The sequence below is a fragment of the Dromaius novaehollandiae genome, chromosome 2 (assembly GCF_036370855.1).
Source record: "Dromaius novaehollandiae isolate bDroNov1 chromosome 2, bDroNov1.hap1, whole genome shotgun sequence".
Classification (NCBI taxonomy): Eukaryota; Metazoa; Chordata; class Aves; order Casuariiformes; family Dromaiidae; genus Dromaius; species Dromaius novaehollandiae.
The window spans coordinates 55,068,976-55,092,607 of NC_088099.1; the positions used below are offsets into that span (position 1 = coordinate 55,068,976).

The window sequence follows — 23,632 nt, forward strand, 5'->3', positions numbered from 1 at the left end:
AAAATTGTATCATGGATGCCTTTTTACAAGCCTATATGCTTGTCCTTAATTCTTTGATTAGAGGTTTCTTCTTTTCTGTCCAACATGTTCGCTCACTGGGTGTTTCCTCTTGAAGGCTTAAATGTTTTTTTTGGTTCCACCCTTTCTGTAGTCAAAGTATTGCTATATAAATTCTGTAATCTTCTGGGTAGATCTTTTTTTTCTCACTTGTCTTATGTGACTCATATCTAACAAAGACTGGCACCTGAAAGGGTAAGTACAAAATTAGTACTTGCAGAGGCATGATACTCCATCCACTCTAAATCACGCCATGGATATTGTCATTCTGAGGGTTTTTCTTGTTTTTACCTTGTGGCTTGTTGAGAAGCTGGGACAGTTTTCTGACTTGAAAAAAAGGGTGTTTGACATAACAGATAAATCTGAAGTCTCTTTAAAATGATGGATCACAGTATATCAGCCATGTCCGGAAGGGCAGAACATACTGGTTTTCTTTTCAGAGCCCAGTATTGCCGAGAAGAATACTGGGATGTGATACTGAAGTGATTCCCAAGCTCTTTGCCTTGTTCTGCTACTTTGAGAGACTTAATGTCACTCTAGAGTTATAGAGGCCTTCAGTATATGAAAATGGAGATTATACTTTTTCATAAACAAAACGTGGATATGGAAATTGTGGTTGTGTATTTTGGCAATTTTTGTAAGTATCTTGCAAAGTAGCAAGGAGGCTTGGAATACTTAAAAAGTTCCCAACAAAGTACAAAGTTCACTAAAACGCAGTAAAATATTACCTTTTTTACATGCATTTAAGTTTTGTTGCATTATGCTGCTTTTGAAAGGTTGTGGTTTTTTGAGGGTTTTGGGGGTGGGGGTTGGTGGTTGTTTTTTACTGTCCTTGTATTCTCTTTTGGCAGTATGTGATTTTACTCATTGTAACTGTGACTTAACTGCTCAAACTTGTTGAAACTATTCTGGCTTGCCCTTCAGAACAGACTTCTTAATATCTCCGTTCTAAGCCTGCTAATTAGTAGTTAGCATTGGTCATAAATCAGAACTAAATATTAGCTGTGTATGCTGTGAATAGTATGGATTAGTAGAGCCTTCTGACTTGCTACATGAATATTTTTCTTGGCACTTTTTGCTTGAGGATTTATGAAATGTAGTGTTTGTTTAACACTGATACTGCTCTGTTAAATTCACTGGATCTAAAACAGTAATTGGCCTCTGCCTTGGGTTGAATAATGATTTTAGAAAGAAGCAAGTAAAAGAAAAAAGTAAGGACAGCTTTTAAGCCACGTTAGTGACTTTTTAATACTACTGATTTATTTATAACTTTACATAAAACTTGTATACAAAAAGATTCTCAAATATGTTGACTTCTTATGAAGTCTTATAATATGGGATCTTGTGGTGCAAAATAATATGTGGCAGATGTGAGTGTGTTTGCTGCTCACTGGGCCATCCTTCCTGTTCAGAGGTGCGAGGGCGGAGACAGCAGGAAGTTTCCTCCCCTATGATCCAAAAGTGCTAAATGCATTTTCTTGGCAAGTATAAATGTATGTCTTGCAAAGTAGTACTCAGAATAGTCTTGCCATTTTCTGCAGCTTGTTGCTGTCTGGTTTAATGGATTAATATTAGAATTATAAATAAAATGTATTCAGTGGATTATCATATCTCTGAGATTTGAGAGTAGGAGTATGGTTACAGAATTGCATAGTTTTACATAGGCTGTTTCGGGTTTGTTTTCTTGGGCAGGGTTCATGAAGAGAAGCTTAAGAGAACAAATTTCTTGTCCCTGTTTGATAGTGGACTCAAATGGTTGCTCCTGATAATTTTTTTTCAACTTAAAAGGCACCGTCATCATTGGAATATTTCCGCATCTCTGCTCTTCTGTGCGAGTCTTGCTGCCTTCGCTGGCTGACTGCCACCTGGTTTTGCTGGGGTGGCTCTCAGCTCATGAGGGCTGCCTCGGTTAGCTGAGGGGATTAAGGACCGGGAAGCACTGCTCTGCTGTAGCTGGAACAGCGCTGCTGTGCTTGAAGGGAGGAGTAAACAGACCAACGGAGAGGCTCTGTGTAAGGAAATTGGAGTCCAGAAGCAATTAATACAAATGCATATGAAATATGACATAAGGAAAAAAAACAGCTGTTATGGTTGTGTTCCTCTCTTGGTTGGATTAGTGATTACTAATTCAAAAGCTTCCTTCACTCCCATCCCTGGGTGGTGTGGGAAGAGAGACTCTTATGTTTTGAGGAGAAGGGGAATTTATGGTTCAATCCACAAAGGAAACAAAGGTGTACCTGTATGGTTGGATCTTCTATCTAGGAAAAATCTTTCAGATAACTAAGGCCAGGGGTGATCATGCAAAAGAGAGAGTGGAGAAGTATTTCATGTTCAGACTGTAAAATTAGTGCTTTCGTATCTTAACTCAATTACAGATGTCTGTAAAGTATCGGTGCTGTTTTGTCCTGTACCTTTTGTCTGGCATCAGAAAACTTAGTCTTCCACCCATAAGGAGGAAGAACGTGATCATGCTGCCTGTTGTCAATCACCTTTTGAGACCTCTTGACCAATTTCAAGTGATGCCAAAGATTAGAAATCTCACGTAATTATCCCGACACTGTTTTTACAGAACTTCAATAGGATTATTTGACTTTCTCTCACTGGGAACAAAAAAGCTTTTACATTTTACAGTTGGTGTCATTTGGCTGATTAGTTAGCACAAGTGTTACTGGCTGCCAAGTGACACTTGTGGTTCTGGCCTGGCCAAATTGCATGTTACATGCATCTGTTACATCTAAAGTGGAGTTTTAGTTCAGATCTTAACTTCGTTTTTGAAGTGAATCTCCATATTGTTCCTGTTTACTGTGCTTTCACTCACATCATAGAGAAGTCTTGCAGCATGTGAAGCAGATTTCTTTCAGATAAAACTAAACCAGAAGATGCTGTCTGTGAATGCACCTAGTAGATTCCAACTGCCAATGGGCATTCAGTCCATCTGGTTTGAAGCTCACATAGAAGACCATTTTTTGAGGAAGAGAAGAGTGAGGCAAGATGGATGAAAGAGGAACTGAGGTAATTGCCTGGGAGGAAGCGACAGATGCTATCTAGAAAACCAGACTTGGTTCTGCTGGTTGTGGAACAAATGGTACAGTAACAATGTGCAAAACTTCTAAACGTTTTTATAAGTATATAGTTGCAGTAAAGCCCATAGTAACTCTTTACCAATGAAGACAAATTCCTGAGCATAGCCATTGTTCCAGTAAAAGCATCAACTTGACCTTGAGTGGTGTCTGATTGTGTTTGGTTCCTGTAGTACAAATTTTTATTCAAATTTTGCAGTGTTTGGCTTTTCTTAGGAAGCAGTTCGTTTTCTGTTAAACGATGATGAATTCTTTAAAAAGAGAAAAAGAAGTAGGTTTCTACCAGGAAATTTTAGAAGCCTGTGTGTTTTGTGTAGAAACTCTGAAAATCCACAGAAGCACATTGCTGATTTGACATGCCGGCTGTAAGCTCTAATTTAACCATTTCAAATAAAATACATTTTAGTATTATTCCATAATGTTAATGTCTTACTCTTCTTTTTCTGAAACAGGAGTGTGCGGGGTGGAGAGGAGGCGAATTAGAGGCATAAGGAAGCATTCTTAAGAAGTTATTCTGGATAGTTTTTTTTAATCTACTATATTGTAATTGGCTCTTTGAGCCTCTCTGTACCATTGGCATGAAGATAAGTGTTATTGGTTCACTGCTCTTTCAGAGAGTATTGTCAGTTGATGCTCTTCTGGAGCATTTAGGTCTATAGCAGACCTGGCTTGATGCAACTTAATGTTGAGTGCTGAAGACAGGGCAGTAAAAGGTGGTATGGTTGCAGGTTGGGGGGGGGGGGGGGCTGTTTGGGGTTTAGTGGTTTGGGGCCTCTCCCCGCCCAGTGAAATTAGCTGAAGGAAAAAATGCTCAGTAGCCTGAGTAGGCTGTCTCCCATCATTTCGTGTAATTTTGCATAAGCTCACTAAATTGAACTAGCCCGAATAGTTCTGCTAGGTTGCTTTGTCAGCTGATGCAAACTTGGCACTGGTAAGAGCTTCAAACTTGCTGATCTTAATGCTGTAAACGTGTAGCCTTGATGTTTAGCATAGAAAGATAACAAGCCTTCAGCAGATCCCCAAGGGCTAGGTTTGCTTTTCCTAATGAAGAAGTTGGCAAGTAATTCTTTCTTCTCTCTCATGGATTGTGGATTTTTAATGATTTTCTTCCCTGATGGTTCCTGTTCATGACACTTGAAGATAGCCAGTTAAGCATTAAATATATATATTTATATATATAAAGGAATATATATGCAGGAAGGTATGGTATATCTGTAGTAGACTTGCAATTATTCAAAATGCATACTGAGTAAAGGCCATTAGACAGAGAGACAGTTGTAGTGATCTTTACATTTTTCTATTAGGGTCTTTTCTTAAAGGGTGAAGATCTCTTTAAAATCTGGTCAGTAAGAAAGCTGTGACCATGTGTTTTGTGCTTCTGCACAAATCCTGTGATACCGATGTGGCTTTGAACACCTTCGACCTGATCCGAAATACCAAATTTAATGATGGAGTATCGTGCATCTGTTATCGGAGGCACTGTAGCTGAAAAGGTCCTTTGTATTTCTTCCTGTGCTGCAGCTATTACTGTTGTCTCACTGCCTTAAAGATCTGAATGTAGCTCTTTATGGACTATTTATATTTCTGAATGTTTCCAGGTAAAATTTCAGTTAAAAAAACAAAACAAAAAACCCCCTTTACTTTGGGACTGGAAGAAGCCATCCAGGTCACTCTGTGTAGTCTCTTTCTCACTTGTAGGCAGTTTCATGGTAACCAGCCCTTTTTAAAAATTGTTGCAGTAAAGTTTTCAAATTAAAACAAACACAGAGCTTTTAGTGGGAGATTTTTTCTTTATTTGCTCTTTACCAAGTAGAACTGGTATGAGGACTTCAGGAGTGACAGGTTAAAATTGGTTATTTTTAAAGAGGTGTTTTAACTCAAATCTTTAAGTGACTACTCTTTAAATGCATTCCCTTACAGGAGTTTAGATGGGCACATTTTAGGAAATGTTTTGACCCAGAAATGTGTCAACTTTGTTTAGGCTTTCAGGTGTGTATTAAGCAGTGGAAATGACACAGTTTAGTATCACGATGGGGGGAAGGGGAAGCCATCAAATCTAAGAAGAGATGAGAGAATGTATCTTCTACTCTTCAGGCAGGAGGTTCCTCCTTTTCCGATAACCAGAACATTAGCTAAAGGAGAAGGATCCCGCCGAACTTTTCTATGTAGTCAGAAGAAAAAGAACAGCACTCTGGTAGAGATTGCAGTGCTGCCTAGCAGACTGAGAGAAAATAGGATATTGTGGAGTATAACTTGGATAGGAAAAGTGGCAAGATATTTCCAATTATGATCAAATCTGTTACCATCTCAGTACCTGAACACTCTGGTGCAATTTAGGCCCATAATTTAAATTAAATATTATTAGGATGAGGTTTTATTTATTTTTTGTTATTTTTGTTTGTTTTTTTAACTTTCATAGAAATTTGGAAGGGATGATGTTTTGGAGAGTGATAGAGATAACTTTGATCTTATTTTCCAGTATAAGTGAGTTTGGATCAAAGTCTTAAAAATAGTTTAGCCTGAAATACGTAATGTAAAGAGGATGTATGTTACAATTGTTTATGGTGAGTTTATTTTTGCGAGGAATATTCTAGGGAGGGTAGGGGGCTTGTTGATGTATTTTTATAATGCAGCTCAGTGCAGCTGGGAGACAAATATTTTTTGCTGAAATCTGAATCTTGCCTGAAGCCATTTTCCACAGCATTCTGATTGATGTTTTTCTGTGGGACTATTTAAGTTCGATATAATTACATGCTGAGGTGACTAGTACTGCTTTCCCTGTATGATATCCAGTTTAAACTCTGTTCACTTGTCCTTGTTTTCCCTCGTACTGGTCTGTTTGTGTTTTCAGTGCTGAGATGTTCCATTCAGAAGCAGTATAGATTGGGGCTGTCCCACATATATCTGTTATTTCCGGATACAGCCAATTTTTTTTTCCTTCAAACTTCCTTGTACTTTTTTAGAAGCTGTTTCAACTGTCCTTTCTCTCAATCCTCTCCCCTACCCCCAGCCCCAAACACAGTTATTTTTTGTCAATTCTGGTATATGCCTGCATGCTGATTTACCTTTTGAGTATTCACATTTAAGACATCTTACAGTGCAGCATGACTGCTGACTCTGGTTTCTTTCTTTTCATTCCCTTTCTCTTATCTTACTTCACTGGGGCCTTCATTTTGGTGATCTTGACTTGGCTGTTATCTTGCCTTTGGTACTTTTGAGAACTGAGTTCCAGGTAACAGTACAGATATTCAGATACAAAAATTTGCCTTAATTTTTTTCATTGTGGTAAGTTAGAACAATAACTCACTTTACTAAAATTGTAAAAGTCTTCATTATACAAGGATGTTGACTACAATGATTTGTTTTAGCCATAATATTTAAATATAGCTAGGAAGAATCCAGAATTGCATCTTTGTTTTCAGATTTTTTAGAATTGCAGTTCCTTACCTCATCTGGTTGCTTTTTTCATATTTTTTCATATTGATACTAGTGGATTTTTTGGACATGGCTCTTCTTTCACTAACCAATCTAATGTGGCAAACTGTCTCTTTCTAGTCCTTCTTTGAGCATTTTAATGCTGGTAGGTCTGTAATGTGACTAGCATGAAGTCCACTGGAAAATAACTAGAGCCGCTGTCTCCAAGATCACTGGTTCATTTGAGAGATTTTTGCATCAGAACATGGCAAGGGCAGTTAGCGTTGCCAGCCTTAATGGATGAAACACTGTATAGAAGACTACTTCTTAGTGTGGTATTACAGTCAGGATTAGGCTTGTTTATTCAAAGCTTTCTGGTTTTGTTTTTTTCTAGCCCTTCAGTAATTACACATCTTCAAAAACTGTAAAATTTAAATGAACATTTTCATGTTGGTACTATGCACTTATCACCGTTTTTCCAAAGCGAGTTACTATGACTTTCAGGACAATGAGGCTTGAGTACTTTTCATTGCAAAAACTATGAAGAGGTTTTTTTTAATGAAAAACAAATAAAGTGAAGGGGAAAAATTAAATTATGCATTCCATATGTGGTTATCTTTTGGTATCTCTATAGAGCTTTTTTCACTGATTCATTTTTATTTACAGATACTGGAATTGTCTTTCACATTGTTTCTTAGTATAGTGGGCAACCTTTTGAAGATGCTTGGATGAGAAAGCTCAGTTGACTCAGAGGGTGTCAGTTGCATAAATAAGACTACAGAAATCATTATCCATAATCTTAAAGTATTTAAAGAGGCGAATTGGCATCAGAGGCATTTATGAAGTGTTGCTGTGGTTTAATTAGGGAAGAAAAAATGTGATCTAACAATAGAAACTGTTCCCTTAGGCTGTAGCTCAGACTTTAACCTGCTATCTATGCTGTTCTGAAAGAACTAATGGTGCTAGGCACAAATTGGCTTACTGAATGAATCCAGCTGGAGAGTGTTTTGGGAGCAACAAGAAAAGTCAGTCTTCAGTCACGTTGCAGTATGACAGAAGAAAAAAGTTGTGTCAACACAGAGGAAGGGTGGCATGGAAGCTGAGATTTCATTTTTTTAGTGGCAGTATTGGCTGATATGACTTAGATTTTTGGTCAGTTGTTGCAGAAACTTGTCAGAATGAACTTCAGTTTTATTGGATTTACATGCATGGTTTTGGCTAAAAATCTTTTGCATGTGAGTTAGCAACTATATTACAGTGGTTGTAATGAAGAGTATATTTTTATTTTTGAGATACTTTTTTCCTTATAGGACTTTAAGCCCTCTGTAATTGGAAGAGCAGCTTATCCTATGGAAAACTTCATATTAAAAATATTAAATAAAGCTATGCATAAGTTGGTTCTGTAGGATGTCACTAAAAAATATTCCTAGGTAGATGTTTAAAAATTGTATTTTGCAGACTCAGTAGCTAGCTGCCTGAAATTTTTGAGAGCTCAAGGGAGGAGGACAAACTAGCACTGTCCAGCTTAAGTCATGCATCAGATTAGTCGCTGCTAATGAATGCATAACTCTTATATTTAGGTAACATGCCTTTGAGGTTAACCTCATGAAGTTCAACAAAAGGAGATACAAAGGCCTGCACCTGGGGAGGAATAACGCCATGTACCAGTACAGGCTGGGGGCCAGCCAGCTCAAGAGCAGCTTTTCAGAGAAGGACCTGGGGTCCTGGTGGACAACAAGGTGAACATGCGCCAGCAATGTGCCCTTGTGGCAAAGAAGGTCAATAATGTCCTGCGCTACATTACGAAGAGCATTGCCAGCAGGTCTCGGGAGGTGACCCTTCCCCTCTACTCGGCACTGGTGAGGCAACATCTGGAGAGCAATGTCCAGGTCTAGGCTCCCAGTACATGAAAGACGTGGACCTGCCGGAGCAAATCCAGCAAAGGGGCACAAAGATGATTAAGGGACTGGAGCACCTTTCACATGAGACAGTGCTAAGAGACAGTTGGGAGTGTTCAGCCTGGGGGAGAGAAGGCTCAGGGGAATCTTATCAATGTGTATAAATATGTGATGAGCGGGTGTCAAGACAATGAGGCCAGACTCTTCTCAGTGGTGCCCAGTGACAGGATAGGAGGCACTGGGCACAGACTGAAACACAGGAAGGTCCATTTGAATACAAGAAAACACTTCTCCACTGAAACAGGTCACTCAGAGAGGTGGTGGAGTCTCTATCCTTGGAGATGCTCAGAATCCAGCTGAACACCTGCTGTGGGTGACCCTGCTTGAGCAAAGGGGGTTGGACCAGATGATATCTAGAGGTTCCTTTCAGCCCCAACTATTCTGTGAGATGACACTTCCAGTTGAAGCATTGATCGGAGCAGTTGCCTAGTCTAGTGTAGGATGAAGACTGGTCTTAGTTCCTTGTTTTATAACTATCAATTTTATAAATAACATGTTATTTGGCATAGACACAGTCTTGGGTTTAAATCCGTTGTTTAGGATGTGCATTTCAAACTGGAGACATTCTTTGGGTATGGAAATCTTACTTGTATGTATTTTCAAGTGACTCTCCAGGTCTTCATTAAGTGGAGAACTTTCACATATTTTATATTGTAAATAACTGTATTAATAAAATCTGTCTTTCTTTGGACTTGCCACACATCACTAAAGCTTGATTTTGTTTTTTCTATTATTTTTATTTTTTTGGGTGGTGGCGGGGGAAGACTTAATAATCAAAGGCAAGTTTCTAAAGGTGGCACATGGGGAATGGGAAGCTTTTTGGTATGGAAGAACAAGATAAGACTTCAACTTTCAACTTGGATTTTGCAGTTCAAATGAATTGAAAATCTATGCTACTGCAAAGGCAGTATCCTAATGTTCTGGCTGCTAGAATATAGAGATTACTGGAATATTTTTTGTACTCCTAGCCGTACAAAAGCAAACTGCTTCAAAATCCCCAGTGAAACCCAGGGCCTTAGAATAGTATAAACATTGAAATAGGAGATTCATCGAGATTTTTGTTACATTTTATATTATGAAAAGAAACTTTAAGGGATGCTGTTACACTGTAGTGGGGGAGAAATAGCAAGATTTTTTCTTTTTTTAGGTCTTGGAGACATACATTGCTGACAAAAATGTGGATCATTTCCAAAGTTGCTAATTTAGAGGAAACTGACTATTGGCAAGTATTTACGCACTGCTTTTGTGTCACATCAGTGCCAGGCGTAGCAGAAACCAATAGCTGATCACTCAGACATTGAGAGAAGATATCAAACTTTTCACTAACTTGTCAAGTCAGTATTTTTTTTTACTTCGCATTTGACTAAATGATGCAAGAATTTACATGAGAACACACTTTAAAAATGTGTTTTTATTTTCCATTTGTCTAAACTTGTTGTATTACATCCTCACCTGTGGCGAAGTATAAGCCCATGGACTTCTCTGATTCTGCTTTCTTGGCTCTCGGCCGTTTCCTCCCTCGCTGTCAGGAATTCCAAGAGGAATGCTGGTCTGCTTCCCAGATCTGTCTTTCACACTCATCCATTGCAAAACATAACCAGCACACTAGACGGATCTGAGGGTATCACCTTATTGTGAGACCTATTCACTTTCCTTTCAGCTTTCTAAATGTATGCTCCTGTTGTTGGCTACAAAATGGCTCAGTTTTCCTCTAAATATGTAGTAGAAAACTAAACAGTGGTGGAGGCCAGCTGGAAGCAATGACTTAGCATTTAAGCAAAATAAATTTTTCACACCATATTAAAAAAGACGTAATCTTGGCGACAGAACTTTATACCAACCTATTTCAGCTTGCTTACACCTTCATTAGAGAAGAATAACTTATTTTATGGACTAGCTTGCTTATGGAAACAAAAGCATATAACTGCCCCAAGTATTTATGTATCAAATTTGTGTATTCTGCCCAGATTGCTTAGAGGTGGTGGCATCCTTTCCACCAGAACACATCTCTGATCATTTCGATCATTGTTTTAGTAAGACCAAACTAAATATTGAGCAGTACCATTAAAATTCCCGCTCCCCCTCTTATCCTAACCTGCAGGTGGCATTACCCTAACTTTTCAATCCTTACTGGCCCAAAATAATATTCATGGAGTAAATTTGCAGAATCCTGTAAAGGAAGCTGTTTGTATCTTCTGTTGCTCCTTGTGCTTGTCGAGTGTCTTGTCCTAACATAGCCTTCTCTGTGCTGCCTGCAGTATGAGATGCTTACGAAGCCAGTTAGGAGAGAAGGCATTGAGAGACAAGTCTTAAGATGCTGAAAGGATTTTGACCGGCACTAGAAATCTTCCAAGTCCAGTCCTCTAACAGACTTTGTGCGTTGATTTAATAGCAAAACATTCCATCTGGGATATTTCCAGAGCTTTCAGTACTTATTTCCAGTGACTTTGATTATGTTTGTGCATAATTTACAAGGGAAGCAGATAACACAATGTTGAGCAAGTCAGTCTAGGTGCTCTGTGTAGAATTACATAGAAGGCTTTAGTTTTTTTTGTGTAGATAAAATCTGTTTCCTTCTTGTCCTCTTGAAGTTTCCTTTGATACCACAAGCTATAAACTGTTGCTTGGTTGTATCAGTGTTTTTTTTAAGCAAAACAAAAAAGTTATTGCAAGCACTTCATCTCTGGAGACTGAGAAAAACAGTATAGATACAGGATCAGCATGTTAAAGAAGGTGTAATAAGTATCATGTGCATTCTGCTTAAAAAAAGTATTATAAAGCAACCCAGGCAAAGGAGGAAAGCATGAAGCATATTAAGCAGGGTGGTATTCAGTCTCCAGAGAGGAAGCGCTTGCAATAATTTGTTAGTGTTTTCTCAGCAGCAGTTAGACAGTTGCATTTTTTTCCCCCAAGTAATGAAAGATCTTAATGTTACTCTAATCTGTGATCTGTGGACTAATATACCTGTAGTTTTTGAGTTAGCAGATGTTAGAAATTACTGGAAAGCATTTCTAGTCTATATGATTAGTCATCAGTAGTACTGTAGAGATGATAATTTCATGTCCCCCTCATCTTTTTTTTTTTTCTGACTTCATATTATTGTGGGATTTAATTGATTGTACTCATTGCTGTATATCTTTCCAGAGAACAAGTCTAACTCTGCAGCTTTATCTCTAGATGCATGGTTCTTCCAACCTAAGAAAGAATGTTCTCAGATGTATGCTTTCTTAGCCTTAAACAAAGCAATCCTCCTTTAGTGTCTTTCACATCTCCCCCCTCGCCCCTGTTTTTTTCATTTTAGACCTTTTGTGTGTGTGTGTGTGTGTGTGTGTGTGTGTGTGTGTGTAACAGAGAGAGAAAGAAAGAAAGAAGACTTTTATTTTGCCTTCTTTAAAGTCTGTGGAAATCCAAGGTGCATGCTGGCTATGGGGTTTATCCAGAGAAGACTGTCATCCTGGAGCTCTGCATTTTCAGTTGAATACCTCAGCCCAGTTGTTTCACAAATCAGTTGTGTGTTTGGGTTTTCCACGTAGGTCAGTTTTGATAACTTTTTGTTGTTTGCAGTATCTTTGCAACTGCATTGCACTGCGACTATGGCTTGCTTAGCCATAGGAATTAGTTTTCCTTCAACTAGCATAGAAAACAAAGCCAGGTAAGATCTGGCAGGCCTGGACTGCAAACACTAGTTGTGGGCCTGCAATATCATGTGATCTTGGAAACTGAAGCCCAGGTTGTCCCATCTTAGCTATTGCTGGTACTATATTTGGGTGGACCAAAGGGGGGTGTGTGGGAGTTATCTGCAGTCATGTTGAAGAACTCAGTGAAGAGAAAATTGTGATTTTACTTCCTTGATTTTGGTACACTAGAAACTTCTCTGTGCTGAGAACTTGCTTCCTTTGCCTCATGTTCAATTAAATATCTTATCTTAGTTAAATGTCTACTTCGCAGGCATGCTGTTTATCAGGATCGAAGCTTATATAGGCATTGGAGCAAAAGTGACTCTTAGTGAAGTGCCACAGACTTTCTGACTATGAATTGTCAGTGCTTGTTCTGTTGCAGAAAAGAGGTCTGGTTTTACATGTAGATTTTACGTTTAGCCTCTCCTTTCTTCGGAAGCCTGTAGATTTGACTTACCTCATCTGTCTGGTGTAGACTTTCCCTCCTTATCCCACCCTTAAACCCTTAATGCCCTAGTTAGCTGGATCACTTCTTGCCTCACCACATTGCATTACGGATCCTGGTGCAAGTAGTGGGTTGGGAGTAGGCAACTGTTTTGTGTGACAGTTGCCAAATCCTAACCTGTTAAACTGCTGTTTCATGGCTGTTTTAATCTCTCTGTCACAGAAAGCTAGAATCACTTCTGCTTTGATCAAAAATAAAGCTGCTTTTAGGACCAGTGTCTTGACAAGTGACCTTGAATCTGTTAGAATATTCTTCTGCAGTCCTTCGCTTCCCTTATTTTAATGGATTTTCTGAATTACTTAATTCACTACATCTGTGACCAGAATAATATGCCAGCAGTCTGTCTCCAGTTGATGCACTTATATTTTAAATTGTGCTCAAGGAAAATTGATGAAACTGTGTTACCATGTACTGCATGTCCAAATTTTGTTGTTGTTGATGCAGTTGCTGATAGGCAAAAGCGAATTTATCTCCAGTATACTTCCTTACTTTTGTGTTCCATTAGGATCAACTTTGAGGATCTAACAGATGTTACTTCCATAACTTGAACTTGGAGCAGAAATTATGAAATAGTGGAGCTTCAGCTTTCTTCCCTTTATGAACATTATAAAACACAAGTTAAACGTGTTGCAATATGTCATGCAATGCTGTCCTGCGTCGGACTGTGGATGTGTGGGAGGAGCTATGGAACTTGGTGCTGTTCCCATTCCTCAGTCCATTAGTTTTTACTGTACATCCTTGTACATTTATCAAAATGAGAGTTCATATTTTGCAGAGTGCTGAAGGTGAGAACTAGCCTTTATGAAAGGTTCTAAAATGAGACTTGAAAGCATCTTGTAGTGTCTGTTTTGTGGTCATCATGTATAATGACGTGGCAGAGCATCTCTGCCGCTTTGAGAGCACTGTTCCATCTCACCATCCATTATATTTCAGTGTTCTGTGTATTTCTCTTGTTTTTTCTTATTTGCTGTCAGCATTTGTGTTAATCCATGGTCTCATGTGCAACTTTGATTATTCATGTAGCTTCACTTCTGTAAAAAACGAACTACTGCATGCTACAGTGGCATCAAAGCCATTGGACATTTGCATAAAGCTGCAGGTGCTGGTGTGAACATGTACTATGAATTGTACAGGATGAAAGAAGATGAAATGCATTATTTTTATGCCTTCTGACAAGCTTCCCCCTCCTCCACTTTAAAACACTGTTATGAAACTGATGGGATTATATTAAGCAAAAACTGTCAATATAATTAGAACTTACAAAATGGGGGGAAAATCCACCCCAAAACTAGCTCACCTGCTAGAAATAAAATACATATGCAGAATGTTTACATCAAAATCTATTCAAGCTATAGAGGAAAAATACCAGTTTTATTTTGGATTTGATCTCTTCGTAGTAACTTTGCCATGATATGTTTGTATAGGGGGTTATCAAATGTACTAAAAGTCTCTGTCTTCTTGAGTCTGAAAAGAAGTGTGGTGTTGGATATCTTCCTTATGATAAAGCAGTAAAGCATCTTGAGGTTGTGTTTTGGCTAATAATATTTTAAGTAGCTCTAAATACTGGCTTCTGTTCTTCAATGGAAACTTTGAAAAAAATAGTGCAGTTTGCAGGAAATATGTTTACTTTTGCATGTTGGATTTTGGTGACTTGTCTCTAGTTAGCTACTAGCCACAGCAGGATCAGTTTTATTCTCGGCCACGACAGCTGTTAGCAGTTAACTCATCTTCTGAATCTAAACTTCAGACCATTCTATATTAGATACAGTGACTAGGATGGGGTCATGTTCTTGGTGACAATACATGAAGCATACTTAGAGCAGTTTAACTGAAATCTTAGTTTACAATGCTGTGATTGGCAAAAGTCTTTTCCTTGCAGGTGGGTGGTTTCTAGGCATTTTCTTAGTCTCATTTGGAGCTTGGAAAAGTAACTTTAAATTCTTAAGTACAAACAGCATATGTGGTCACATTCTCAACTGTGTAATTGTCACAGGGCATGAACATTGAATACTATTCGACTGATGGACAGCCAAGTAATTGAAGTAAGTGAAGAGTCTGCAAATAAACTTCTGGTGAGATCAGCAAGGGTAATTATTAATGAAGAGGTAGAAAATGCTAATAACTTGCAGATAGTGCATGGAGATGGCCAAATACTTATTCATCATCTATATCATGACATGTTTAAGGAACTCTCATATGAGGTCATAAATCTAAGAATGTAAGTCATGTTTACAACTAGTCTCCTTTTTCCTTAGGAAAAGGGAACTACTTGATCAGCGTTTCCTTCACTGAAGGAGAAGAAATTTAGCTATCCAAGGTTAAACTTAAGTGATGTGCAGTGCGCCATCTGTGTATAAATGTTATTTGTCAACGGATAATTGTTAACCAAAGTCTGAGGAAAGGCTCCAGTGTTTGTGCAGCCCTTTAGAAATTCATAGTCTCGAAGAGGTGGAGCTTTTGATTCCAATGTTAGTTGTTGCACCCTGACAAAAGAGCCTATCTTTTGTGAAACTAACAGGAGCATATTAATAAAAGCACGTGCTTATTTCTACCAACAAGTGCGGCTGACTGTGTATTTGGACATGACTACAGAGAAAAATAGCTTAAAATGTTGAAATTTTGAAACATTAATTTGCTGTTAGATGTGACACAAGGTAACGAAGAAAAAGAACCTTCTCTTTGTTTGGGAGAACAATACATGAAACAGTGGGAGAGTGAGGACGTAGTAAAGGCAGTCAACAGTAGTCAGGCACCACAAATAATAATCGTTCTTGGATTCAGAATTGCCTTGCAAAATGAAACTATGTCTGTGTCGTTTACCCGCCCCGCCAAAAAAATCCACATTTTATGCTAAAACCAGAAAACTCAGGATATCTCTGAAAATCACTCACTGTGAACTAGGCCTAACTGTGCCTTAGGGTGCACACGTCTGATTGCAAGCTACTACTGCATAAGTGGTTTTATCATCTTGTAGTCTTATGCCATCTCATATAATGATGAAGGTGCAAAATCCCATCAGAAATGGTTGCTAATAGTGGCAGGATGCACTTTATTGTGTATCTAGCTTTTTGTCATGTTAAGGCAAAGTAAATTCAATTTATTTCCCTGTTTTCCTATGCTGTGTTGTAGAATTCATAGCCCAGGCAATCTTGTGAAGCTGCATTACAAGCTTTTCCGGTAGGGAGAATTTGGGTTGAGCAAGCCTCTGCATAAAGAACGAACAAAATACTGTTTTTCCTAACATATTTCTTCTAAGATCACAATATTTTAAATATTTTATGTGCAAAAAGGTGGCTAGGTTTGGTCAAATACACTTAGTTTCTCTAATTCTGCTTCAGCAAGCAGAGGAAATTCTGCTTTGATTACAGTGGAAGCAGAGTGACTTCTTGTGCAGTATTGAAAGTTTCAGTTACGTTTTCTTTTTCTTGTGGTTTCAGTATAACAGTTTTATTTGATATTCTAGCTATAGCCTTTTGATGTCATCATAGGTGTCATCTAAAATGTTATCTAAGGCACAACTGTAGCCTGGATTGGCTTTTAAGTGATACTTCAACTGGTAGCAGTTAAGCAGTCTAGACTGTTACAATCTGTACAGGCTGATTAAAGTTAGTGTGGGCATGTCTGTCTCAGAGGCTGGGTGCCTTTGAGAATGAGGTTGTATGTGAATGAAGTTAGCACACTTGACTTTTCAGTGGCATCAGCTCAAAACTGCCTTCTCATCCTTACTGTAGTAAGGGAGGGAAAAAATACCAGATATGCCAGGGCTTTACTGCTTCAGTAATTCGGGAGCATATCTGTATGGAAGGCTACAGCTGCAGTCACCAGCTAGGCTGAGCTGTTGATTTTTTTTCATCAGGTGCTTTTGAAATTTCAAAATCTTATGTCTGTATGTTGAATTTCAATGGCAGCTTGGCAAGCAGTGCAGTCTCTGGGAAAAGAGGTTGTTCTGTGTGTGTTCCACTTTAAAGTTTGTGAAGTGTCGTGACCGGCATAAGCGCAATAGCTGGGAGGAGGAGGAGAAGGGCCAACTCTTTGTATTTTGAAGTACTTCCAGAATCTGATACACAAATATTTTGCTGCAGCCCATAAATCTTTTCTTTAGTAATGCAGTAGGAAACCTTCTGAGATGTTACAGTCAAGTAAAAAAAGTAATCTTCCCTGAAAGAATATGAACTGTACATTGCAAAGTTGGGGGCGTTGGTAGGGTGGGCTAAATAACTCTTGGGTTGAACTTGAATGATGCGTGTAGCTCCAGCAGAGTTGAGTGGAAGATTTAGATTCAAAGTGGCTGCAGCTATGAATTCAGAAATCTGAGCTTTTCAGGAGCTTCTTTCTGTTGCAGATTTAGTAGGGAAGCATTTGAACTGCAGCTGAGCCTGCCCTAAAGACCTTGCAAGTTAAGAGGCTCGAGAATACATGAATCTTTTACAACCCCATGCTTGCAGGCACTGCATTTACCAAATAGCTCTGAAATGCGCAACACATCTGACCGCAGAAAAAGGCAACATCTGTAATGGTAGTGATGAAATGCTTATCAGCAGACCTGTCCCTACTGGCTCACGTATAGCTGTCCTTTTGGGGTTGGTGTTGCCAGCTGTGCTAGTTTAAGCTTATAATTCAAGTCAAGTCCCCTTGTTCCCTGGGCTGACGTGGCCTGTCCCCCACCATAGCCAGCGTGTGCCTGTCGCAGGGTGGGGTTGGAAGCGCTGCTAACCATGCGGGCAGCTGGCAAGAGCTCTGGCTGCAGCATTTCATCGGCTGCTAATCCATTTACAGGACGGCTAATCAGATTGCGCCGTTCAGTGCTGCGGAGGCTTTGAGCTCCACAATTGTAATCGAGATGGCTGGTGCGCGTAAACTAGCCCACATGTGAAATTGAGCCCACTATTACAGTGCAGATAAGGTCTTGTCCGCTAAGGTTCGTAGCTACAAGCACTAATACGGGCTTTTTGTTTCGTAACTCTTGCTTACTCGTGTTTCCGCAGCGCATTAGTCTCCAGACATATCTTGGAGCTTTTTTAGTTTAGCTTTTAAATTAACCAGTAGCTGCTTAAGGATGGGAGAAGCAATGTTTTTTTCTTAAAGGAACAGGGGCAGGCAGTGTAGCTTGCTCTCCTCCCTTAGAAAAAGTTTCTCAACAGTAGTTTGCAGCCAAATTCACTTGCTTATGAGCAGATTTCTCCCAACGCTGTCTCTGTTTAGGTCTAATAGCACCTTAAAACCAGGAAACGTGATTATTATATACCTTTTTTGGTTTCTTTCCTCTGCCAATGTGAATTGTCATGTTGAAGTAGTTTCTTTGCAATAGAAAACCAGCTAAAAGATTTGGCTTTTTAAGTATTGCAATAAGTAGTTAATCTGAAATTCTTCTTGTTGCTGTCTCTGTAGAGCTATAAATGGAGGATAATTTTTGCTATGGGATTCATAACTGTATTCGTTTGGATTGTCATGGAAATAACGTCTCCAGATCTTTCAGCAAGGCTGCCTTATTGTTGCTTATGAACAAATTACCAAAAAAACAAATAAAAAATCCAACCCCTTCCACTGCCCTAACAAAAAAAATAATTTCCATGTAAACCGTGTAGTTTTGGAACTTCATTTTAGCTCCTGTGTGTTTAGTAATTGGACCAAAATAATTGGATCTTTTTCCCCCTCCACCACTTACAGTAAGACCCTCAAATAATACCTGAAGTAAAGGAGAGAGTTGTGATAGAAAGTAGTATTAGGAAAGTAACTAGCTTATAAAGTTTCATGTGGGTAATATCTTCTTGGTGTATCTTGGAGGGGGAGGAGGAGAAACACTAAATACATTCAATACTTAACAGCTTCCTAAATTCTGATCTGAAAAATGAATGTCTGTAGAATCCGTCAGCAACAGATTTTTCTGTATAAAATATTCATTTTTTTCATGAAATTGAAAAAGATTATAGGTTCTGGAAACCTTGGAAGGTAGAGAATGTTTAGGTGCTACATTTTAAGACTATCTGAAATATAGATTTAGAATACTTATACTATGTGTGATACTTCTGGTTTTACTGAAACTATTTTGTTTTCTTCTAGGTGAATCCGGACTGGGAAAATCAACATTAATCAACTCATTATTCTTAACAGAATTGTATTCCCCGGAGTATCCAGGTCCTTCACACAGAATTAAAAAGACTGTACAGGTATGGGGGGGAAGGGAACTGCAGCTTTAATAACGTAACTTGCAATTTACTAACATAGGCAATACAGTGGCAACACAAGTACACTTGTTTAAATAAGTTCAGCTATGGTTTGAAACTAAGAAGTATTCGGTAAGTGTCATTCAGTGTACCTAAACTATGCAAAACTTTAGTGTGGTGGAGCTTGTAGCCTGTTGAAGTGTGGGATCCCTGCAGTAAGGTACTTTGCTGCCTGTATTCTACAAAAATCACATGGATGTGGTCCTGTTAGAAAATGGGATGTTTTAAAATCAGTTAAACTGTTGAGAATTTCTGTAGAAATAGTTAAATGTGCACTAAAAACTCTGACTGTTTAAGGCAGGCTTTTAGAAAGTTTCCTTTTAAAGGAATTGACACAAGTGCAAAGACCTATTGTATAAAGGTATATGACAACTTTCTGCAACCTGGCTCCATTTTTACCTATTACAGATTGTCATTCTGAAACTTATCTGGGACTGGGGTGAAACTGGCTGACTTTAAGTGCTAAACTTACATAGGCAAAGAAAATGTTACCATGAGTGCATGACAAACTGTAATATTAAAGTCAAAGCCTGAAAAAATTAATGTGGTCTATTAATTTGTGTAATATTTTGCTACTGATCAATTTTATTTTCTCAAGAAAAGTAGCATGCTTTTTGTATTACCAAAAATTACTTAAATATCCTCTTAGGGTTGTGGATAGTATAGGAAATTGCTGCTTTTTAGTGGGGTATTTTTCTGCCTCCACAGTTGAGCAACTGAACAAGATAATGTGAGCTCTGTTCATCTCTCTTGATATGAGTCTGACACTTTTCTTTAAGCTCTTGCTGAAGGTAGCCTGTGATAATCTAATTTTATACTGATGCGGACCAGGGGGTGCTCACAACTGCTGCCCTTGTCCTGCAGAGTTCCTCCTACTGTGGAACGTGGCAGAGTCTCAGATAACCTCAACTGTCGGATGTAATTGTGTCCGTATAAAGTTGTTATGAAGTGATTAAGCAGCATTAGGTTTGAGTCAATAAGTTCTCTGGACGCTAAGCAGTAGCTTTAAAACTTGATGCTTTTTTTATTCAATAGAATCAAATAACTGTGCTGCAGTGCTACGATCTACTGACTTCAGTGGAGGGGGAGGGGGGAGTACTTTTTATGCAATCCTTACCTTGGGTAATTACCAAAGAGCCAAGAATTTAGTTATCCTGTTGTTTAAGATGGTTAAATTAAATTGCTTGTCAGTTAGTTCAACAACAGTCTTGAGAATTGTAATACAAAATGTGTTTGTTGCAGAACATGCAAGGTTTTTATTTTGAAGAAAACTTTTGGAAATCCTGATTTGACAATATATTTAAATTTCTCTAAGGTTTAATCATATGTGTTAGGCTAGTTTGTCAGTTTGATAGAAAGCCACTATAAAAAGGACTTTAATGCTTCTGTTAATGAATTTTTGACTTATCTGAATCAAGAGCATTACATTTATGTACCTTTTTCAAAGAGATGTGAAGTGGGATGAAAAAGGTATGCAAATAGTTAAGCTGTGGTCTAAGACTTTCTAATGCAAGGCAGTGAAGCTCTATAGATGCTGGAAGAACTTTGCAAAAGAGTAACTTGTTCTTTTTTAGTGGAAGAGAGGTTTACTGTGACCTAATTATTGTTGATTAAACACTGGTAGTTGAAGCTAAACCAGTTCAGGTTATGTTCACTTGCCTAAACTCTGGTTTAAGTTACTTAAGTGTGTGTTGGATTCCCTGTCATTGGAAGATTTTTAGTTGGGAAAAATCATAGGAAGAAATTGAATAAAAACTAACAAAAAAGTTACAGGACACCTTTTAAAGATAACCGCATTCCATCCATCCCTGGCTGCACATGGTTTGGTGAGAGGAAAACTAAACTAAAATTGTGTATGTGTTGGTTTTGGAATCTGAGTTAAGTTCTTTCATCTGGTAGGTAGCAAGATTAGATGATCTAACCATCCTGAACTTTTGAGTTCTTCAGAGAAGATGAGTTTTTTGTTTCATTTTGTTTTTGCTTTTTGCTTTATTAGTTTACTGGTTGAAGCAGAGTCAAGGGGAGCTGCACACTTTTTAGGAAGCTTCATTTGATTTTTAGGCATTTAAAGCTGAAACAAAAATAGGAACTTGAACAGGGACATCACTGAAAAGCCTTTAAATTTTTCTCCCCTTCCCCATGTGGATGAAAGCCTGGAGGGTCGTGGAGAGTTAGCTGAAATTGTTTTCGGTAGCGAATTAGGGTCTGTTATGATTTAGCAAATAATGCGACTGGAATAAAGTATATTTCAAGGCCACTCCTCCCTTAGGGACCGTTGCTTACTTTATCTAACAAGTCTATTTCTTTTTTTTTGTTCAAATAAATTTGTGCAACTTTGCTTTGCTTTACTTTCAGCTACTTCTTGTGATAACTGAAAAATCAGTAAGCATAGCATTCTATATTGGAAATTAAAACTGTCTTTCAGTGTCAATGTCTAAGTAAGGATAAAACTGTTTCCTACCACAACCTTGAAAATTGCATGTGCTACCAACTGTGGCTGATGTGCATGTGATTCCAGTCAAATATTAAATCAAAGAATTAACAGTGGGAGCCACTGTTTGGCTCTGTAAGATCTGTACTCTGTGCTAGTGTGAACTTTTCTAAGTTGAAATTCAGGACATTGAGGTTTTTCTACAGTTATATATCCTTAGCTGTTATGTACCTAAGTTGTTCATTGTTTATATGGATTGGAACAATCCTTGAGAGAAGAGAACAAATTTTTGGTGTGCTATCAGTGACCTATATTCTAGCAGAATTTTGGTTAAACTACAGTGATACTAAAAGATGCAACGGTGACCTGTTCTTTTGTAGGACACAAATGAGACAGACCACCAGAGCATCCTAAAATCTTGGTGGTAATAATTCCCTGCTCTTAATATAATGAGAACCATTTATTGGTCAGTAATTGTGTAATAAAGACGGATAAATACGTCCATCCCACTTGGATAATTACAAACCGTGGTTTGGACAATGCTTGAAAACAACAAAAGTTTAATGTTGTTTTATAATCCTTTGTATTCATTACATGGAAAAATAGAAAAACAGTTGATAGTAAATGACTTGATGTCAGATGAATTCAAAGGAAACGTCTTCAGAAATGATAAGGTATGAAATATGTTTTCTCTGATCATTATTTAACTATCTGAAATGGAATATGGTAAAGGATTGTTTAATCCATTAAAAGTGGTCAAGCTACAGCATATGTAACTTCACAGAATTCTGTGTAGTACTGCAGAATAGGCCAGTGTGACCCAGTTAACTGGAGTGCATGGGAAAATGGCCATTTGGAATAGATTTTTTTTAATAAAAGTTTTAAATTCCAAGACTTGAACTAATGTTTTCCATGAATCCCTTGGGAATACTTGTAAAACCAGATGATAGGATGCAGTTGGAGTCTTAAGTATGAGTGACACTAGTTTACAGTGATTTTTCTGGATCTTTTCCAGATGTTGCTGCTTTCTGCATCTTTGACCATGTATGGACATATTCTTTTATGTCACAACAGAAAAATAACTTTACAGAGGCCTTGTGGCAGGTTCTTCATCTAATGTTTTTTATCAGCTGTCTCTCTCTCTCTTACAGTATATAGTGGATATGGTCTGACTATCCACAACCCAGATATAGGGCATTTTATTTTTGTGGGGGAAAAAAATACATAATCCTCACCTAGATGCACTGAGTAAGGTATTAGTACTGTCTGTAGAGATACAGTTCCTGTAGCCCGTTTGTCAGAAGTTGTCTTCACAAATTTAGTCACACTTAAATTTTACAAGCATACAGAATCAGGAAAAATGTTTGGTGTGGCATTTCTAAGAATCTCCTGACCTTCCTTTGTCTTTGTTGTAAATATGCATTCAAGATAAACTTTAATTTATTCTTTTGTAAAAGCATTCCACTGTGAGTGCCTAGTTATTTAATGGTTCTTGGGGGGAATTTTTGTGCTGGCGAATAAGGCTGATACCTTGTAGCACTTGGCAAAAGCAGAAATAATTTTAACATTATCTGTAGTATTTTGAAAGTGTTATGGCTTCTTATACTCTAAGAGAATTTGGTTATATTGAGGGTTGTGTGTTTACTGTATACAAGATAGCAAAAAGAATTCAAGGAATCAGAAGTTAATCTCCTTCATGCTAAAGCTTGTGAGTAGTAAACTCTTGGCTGAGTTGCCTGTGTGGCTGGGGATTACTGTCTTGAGTTCTGGCATCAACTGTGTACAATAAAATTTTTCCATAGAACTTCTGAGGGGAAAAAAAAACATTCACTAAACAATGACAACTAAAGTTTAAAAAATATTTCATGCATTCCCAGGTTCTCACTGCTTTGGGCTGGACATTTGTAGAAGGTCAGATGTTGCACAGTTAGTGGAAGGGTAACTTGGTGTTGTCTTAGCCTCTCGGCTTAAAAAAAGGGCTTTTTAACTTTGCAGTTAGGCCTGCTTGAGTAGGAGGTTAGACTAGCTGTCCTCGAAGTCTCTTCCACTGTGATTATCATCTCGATAGCCCAATGTTGGAGACTCTTATTTTGATCAAGATGTTTTACTGATGTTTTCTTACCTTTTTGTTGGCTGAAGAACCAGCTCATGAAGATTGCATGCTGTAGGCAGCCATGGAGTTGCTGAATTGATTTGTTGAGGTCCAGGAGCAAAATGGATTGATTTGGCTTGGCATATAGGGACAGTAGGATCCCTACTGATGAGTAGGAAAAAATAGCAGATTGA

At 38.2% G+C, this 23,632-nt stretch overlaps 1 protein-coding gene across 2 annotated transcripts in view; it reads left to right on the forward strand.

Annotated features, from left to right (window-relative positions):
* The window catches only part of SEPTIN7 (septin 7), a 79,133-nt gene that overhangs the window by 31,463 nt on the left and 24,038 nt on the right, over positions 1–23,632 (forward strand). For both annotated transcript variants that reach the window (XM_064506551.1, XM_064506550.1), the window contains exon 3: positions 18,752–18,858. In XM_064506551.1, coding sequence (XP_064362621.1) covers positions 18,752–18,858 — 107 coding nt within the window. The remainder of the gene's footprint in view (positions 1–18,751; positions 18,859–23,632) is intronic.